The sequence below is a fragment of the Diorhabda sublineata genome, chromosome X (genome assembly GCF_026230105.1).
Source record: "Diorhabda sublineata isolate icDioSubl1.1 chromosome X, icDioSubl1.1, whole genome shotgun sequence".
In the NCBI taxonomy this organism is placed as follows: domain Eukaryota; kingdom Metazoa; phylum Arthropoda; class Insecta; order Coleoptera; family Chrysomelidae; genus Diorhabda; species Diorhabda sublineata.
The window spans coordinates 1,997,518-2,003,689 of NC_079485.1; the positions used below are offsets into that span (position 1 = coordinate 1,997,518).

Sequence of the window (6,172 nt, forward strand, 5' to 3'; positions counted from 1 at the left end):
ACGACGTTCCGGAGCGTTCCCGCTCCACAACACCATTGCCTTCAGTTCCCCTGGTGGTCGTGACCCACCGGTTAAGAGCACCTGCTTCACTCTCATCTATCATTGAAAGATAGCTTTTTCTGCACAAGGATAATTTTTAAAAGGTAGTTAAATTGTTAGAATCAACCGAAGAACATCAACTTGGATACTCGCACAACATGGAAATCTAAACAAGAGACTTGGGAGCAGATTGGGGCTAATGTTGTTCAATTTATTATATTGTGCTCTATATTAACTAACTGTACAGTTATCTTTAAATTAATCATTAGAATGAATTAGTAACGTCCCAGTAAAAAACGTATTCACTTTTAATCTGATTGATAATAGGTGAAAACAAGCAACCAAATGAGTCTGTTATATTTATTGTTCATTATTGCAAGCTTTCCTTACTTAAACATATGAAAGTTATTCCATATATGTATTATCATTTTTTAATTGAAAAAACATAGCTCAAATATATTTTGAATAATTATATGATCGGGTTGGTTATTCTGTTATACAACGGTAAGTATGTGAGTTTTATAATTTGTAAATATGTATATATTTATATGTTAATTAATTATGTGACTAAACTAAATTTCTAATCTATTCCTCTTTTCTAGGGCCACTGACCTTCTTGAATAACCTTTCTGTACAAATTTCTATTTTCTACTCTTCTTTAGGTGGCATTGGTGAAGGAATAAACATACCTGTCTTTAATAAGTGACGGGTGGTCCTTGTTTTAAATAGTAAGGTACGTAACTATTATTTAAAACCAAATATATGAAAAATGATGATAAATTGTCTGACAAAAACATGACATATAAATTAATATTTAAACGACACTAGTACTATCTGACACAGGTTTCGATAACCAAGGTACCTTAGTTGTTAATCCAAGTTGAATTTGGAAAACCTTCACATTTAATGAAGTTCTACTTGTTTGGTATAATTTTCGTGTCAGTCTACTGATAATATGGATACTATGTAGATATTGATTTTTGGAAAATGAAAGGATTTATCAAACATCTTAATCTTTACCATTAAATTATAAATCATCTTCAATCAGCTTCAACCTTCTCTTATATGTTATGTTATATTACATAGCTTATGAATAATAATGGAAAATGTTAAACTTTCATTTAAAAACGAAGAACTGATTTCTCTGGATAACATGCTTGAGTTTAGCTGATAAAAAATTTCCTAAATGGCATCAACAATCCAGAGTGAACTGATTTGGTTCTTCATCAATCCTCCTAGTCTGGAGCAGTAGGTTAAAAAAATATTATTATTGGATAATCACGTGTCTTGTGATAAGGTTACTAAACACACGGTAAATAAGGGTCAACAACTATGTAAAGAGTTTCATCGATGGAGTAATTCAGTTTCTGGTTTATTATATTTCACATATTTCAGGAAATTTGTAGTTGAATCTTGTTTTACAATTAAAAGGTCACCTCCAGATCTACCGCACGTTATTTTCCACGAAAACAATAACATATACAAATAACGATAACTACAGACAAAAATTCATTAACAGCTTGCAATAATTCTACTAACTAACTAACGACACAACTATACCAATAATTCCATTTGACACACCCTAAAGGTATTTTAGGTTAACTTTCGTATTCGTGTGTGCATAATCTACGAAATATTTTAAGTTACTATAAAAAAAAAATTTGTTTTTTAGTAAATGCGTATTATAATTTACTCTATATAAATCTTAGAAAGCAGATTGCGACGTTGTAGACCTTCAAGTAAACGAGGTGAATGGACATTTTTTTAATAATTTTGTAAGAAATACTAACAATCACCACCGTCACGCGTCATCACTCTCTCGAATTATGAAAATGAAGAGCATAGATAAGAAGAAAACTACCTTTCTTCACATTGTAACGGTGATTGTTAATTTAATATTAATATAGCCTAAAGAAATAGAACGAATATATAGTAAATGAATTAAGCTCTATCCTCTGTCAATTTGAAACGGCAGAGAAAGAGCCTCGACTTTCAAAATAATCATAGAATATAATAAAAGCGAAATTTAGGTATTCGTGTGAAATGAGTCGTACCCTCGGCCTCAAACGGTACGGAATTTAATTTTTAATTTGATCTAGTTTATGTGAAATTTCTTTAATAAACTATTCTACAAAAATTAATACCTCGTATCAAAATTATATCGGATCGACTGTTTTCTTTATATTGTAGTTTAAAGTTATGGAAAGATGCGTTAAAAATTATAATTGTAAATGCTAGTGCAGTGTGAATGTCACCAACGAATTTCTTTTCAACTTAATAGCTTCTTCTTTTTTTCGATTCATGTCATTTCTAAATCGAAGATTAGTGATTTAATCAGGCCCCAATATTCCATATGCATGAGACTCTCTATCAATTTCTTTTCTTCTTTGTCAGTAATTAACCAAATTGGGGATTCAAAATTGGATGCCAGTGGTAGTATGACGGAAGTACAAACTTGAAATATGTACATTGTTAATTGCAGGTTACACTAATATTTTACATATTCTCCTCTTAATTGGATACATTTATTACAGCGAACCTGCAACGTTTCTAGAACGCGTTCGTATGTAATATCCAGTGATTCAGATATCCGTTTTAGCCCAATTCGACGGTCTGATAAAATCATGTCATGAACTGCATCGATATTTTCGGGGACTGACACAGAAACTGGCCTTCCCTTCCCGAAGCTTGCAGTTCAATTTTTCACGGTCGCATACGAAGGACAATGATTACCAAGAGTATTAAGCATATCTTCTTAAATATGCTTTCCTCTTAACCCCTTTAATTACAGGTACTTGATGATGGCTCGATACTCCTTTTTTGGTTTTCACCATTTCCGTGGACATCTTTTTTCTTTTAATTCATTGCGAAACTCTGGTTTACTTTTTTGACGTCAAACTTTACTCTGACACTTCTAGTTATTGTTCGTTGCTATGGTAACGAAATATTTTGTTTATGCATGGAACTGGTCTAGGCTAACTAGATATCAATACATCCTCGTATTGTTAGTTTCCGCCGTTTCTTATGTCATCTGTCAATTACGCATAAATTTAACTAATAACAAAACCTCCGGGGCCGTTATTAACTGAAACTACTTCGGAAATGGTTAATAAAATGAATGTCCTTGTATTTAGCAACCGTCATATGTGTAACTAATAAGTAAATATTTCAACCGAACGGCCCATATTTTGCATGAAAGTTACATATTCTCGGATATCTTGAATATCGTGAATTTTTCTTTCGATATAGTAAATGAAACTTGGGTACACCATTATATCCCAGAAAGATAAATACAGTTTAAACAATGGACTTCATCCGAGAAACGTGCCTCCAAGAAAGCGATAATATAAATTTCAGTATTAAGGTCATGGCCACAGTAGCTTTTTCATTGCAATAACATTCTTATGTCAAATCGCTCTCGTATGTACCAGTCAATTTATCAAATTAGGCAATCTAACAAAACAAGTGATCTACGCCAAATGACCTTCGTGGGGTAAACAATCGACTTTCTCGTATGTATCCGTTTTTGTTTTTTCTTTTATCCGGTAGTTGGATTATTTCATATTTTTTACTTGTATGGTGTTAGAGGGCTTCATAGATACTTTTTAGATATGTTGCAGTGAAATTAATACAGCAGTTCTTATTATTCAGAAAGCTTTCAAGCAACTCAGAAACTTTGGAACACTTAGTGTCGGAAATTAATTACCACTGTTGCGTTCAAGTTTATTAAACATGAGTGAGTACTTTCTAAGATTGCAAAGTGATAACCCAGTGGCAGCCGGGAGGTAAAAGGACAAACTTAAAGCTTAATTAGATGAAAAGAGCTTTAATCAGAATCCTGCTCATATTCCACAAATTTGAAATATACTTGCTGTTCCAGACTATATATACTGTCTATCTACATTAAGCACAACACTACAAAGTCGAAAAAACAACTCATAAAAAGCTATTTCGCAAAAATCTGGGAATAATATGATCTAAAAACATTTCGTTAGATTGCTTAATAGATTACAGAAGAATCTTATCATGTCAAATAATTGTTATCCGATCCAAATTTTTGCTGGAACATTCGATGGTAATGTGTCACCACATATACTGCTAATTCACTGACAAGGAGATTTTATAGAAAGTTTAGGTTGACACACTTTACTTTAAATCCAATTGTCTTGTTATACAAACTCCGTCTCACCACTCTGCAGCGAATCCAAACATTTATATAATCTATAATAATTATTGCTTTCTACCTCCTCAGTTCTATCATCTTCGTTTTGGCACTTTTGAGACTGAAATTTTGTTCCTAATTTTTGTTTCAATTCATTTGTGGCTTTTAAATAAGGATAAGGTTATTCCGAGTGGGTATTAAAAATAATATTTCTATTCTTCGACTTCTAAATGCATCGTCAATGATATGCTTTTATTTATTTAACAATTTTTCTATAAATATATCCAAATAACATTTATGTTGTATATAATTGTTTCAAAACAGATATAATTTCAGGTTTATCATCATTGTCTTTTTGGAACGAGATTCGATTTTTTATGTGCCAACTATACGGCATTTGATCAGAAGACATTTATTTGCCATTTTGCGTCAGAGGTCGACTGCAACAATTCAAAAAAGTTTTGGCACAGGTAAATACTACATTTTTTTATAAAGTTGAATAAACAAGTTAAATCTGTCTGGAGACATGGTGGGTTCAAGTGTTTATAAAATTATAACTGGTTTCACCAGTTATTTGCATATTATTAACAGTATTCTAGCTTGTTCAAGTACATAATTCAATAATGCGTACATCTTCCGGATTGTTATACAACATGTCCTAAATTAAGCTGCTTTGCGTAACAGCTTTTTCTGTTTTTGCGTTAAAAAAATCACTCAATGTAATGTTTAGAGAATGTAGAATCAGAATTAGTTTGACGAATTCGAGTCAGAAATGGGAGAAAGTACAAGGTACTGTGGGTGTTGCAGTAAATTCTATAAAAAAATTTATTCATTGAGGTAGGCGTATTTTCTATAGTCGACGAAATATTAGTTATCAATACCTGAAACATTTCACATATAGGGTGCTTCTAAATTCAAGATGTGGTCCGTTTAAAATTCTAATAAACCTTTTTTTTTCATATCAAATATAATGAGGAAAATTCTAAAATGAAAATTTTCAAGTTGCACTTCCAACGTATGTCTGTGTTTACTACAAACATCCTAATGCCCGATCGCGAGACGCCTCCTAGATACACGAATCTTTAGTGCAATCCATCTACACACTATTTAAACCGTTCATGACGTAAATTATAGTGTGATAGAAGTCACGAACAAAGACGCGCTTACAAGATGTTCAAGTAGTTTTGCCAGGCAGCTAGAACCGCCATTTTGTTCTACCACCCCCTTGGAACTTGATTAGGCCCTGCAAAATAGTCTCTCAAAAAATAACTCTCTAGTTATTAGACTAATTATCTTCAGAGATATACTCCCCGAGTTTTTCTCAAATTCAAATTAACAAACTTCGAGTCTTGCGTTTGTTTTAGACCTTATTATTTTTCTTAATTAGTTATATTAAAATAATTTAACTTAAATGTATGTTAAAGGAATGACGCACTGTACCAAGCAGCAACGACAACTACAAGTAAACCTTTGGTAATTGCCACCACTTCACCTCCCCCAACTGTATTATCAACTGCTGTACCTTCGGGTCCGGGAATTGGACAATGGAGAGGAGGTGGACGACCTTATCGAAGAAGACGTCCATACTATGAATACTACGAAGATTATTACGACGATTTTTATTACGACGACAGACCGAGATCTCGAGGGAGAAAAAGACCAAAACCTCGACCTAGACCTTTATACGAAGATGATTACGTAGATGAATATGAAGACGAATTATATGAAAGAAGAGGGGGTGGAGGGCGAAGAAATGAAAATAGAAGACCGTATTCCAGAAGACCTAATGCCAATAGAGGACGAAATAAAGATAGACCCAGATATAATTATGATGATGAATATGATGAATATTATGAATTTGAGGATAACGAAGACATTAACAGTAATATTTAATTTATGTTGTAAACGGCCGTTGAAGAGACAGTTGAAAAGATTTTAATATGTCAAAACTTTCTTATCTACTCATTTTCT

General features: G+C 32.6%; 1 protein-coding gene across 3 annotated transcripts in view; it reads left to right on the forward strand.

The window, feature by feature from the left end:
- LOC130451609 (uncharacterized) overlaps nt 1–6,172 on the forward strand; it is a 43,258-nt gene that overhangs the window by 30,462 nt on the left and 6,624 nt on the right. The window contains exons 1-3 of one of the 3 annotated variants that reach the window (XM_056790743.1): nt 392–1,919; nt 4,538–4,671; nt 5,626–6,083. The exons of 1 other annotated variant lie outside the window; for it this stretch is intronic. In XM_056790743.1, the coding sequence (XP_056646721.1) occupies nt 1,866–1,919; nt 4,538–4,671; nt 5,626–6,083 (646 nt within the window). In that variant the 5' untranslated portion in view covers nt 392–1,865. Of the gene's footprint in view, nt 1–391; nt 1,920–4,537; nt 4,672–5,625; nt 6,084–6,172 lie in introns of those variants that run through there. One more of the 3 variants, XM_056790744.1, reaches the window with a different exon arrangement.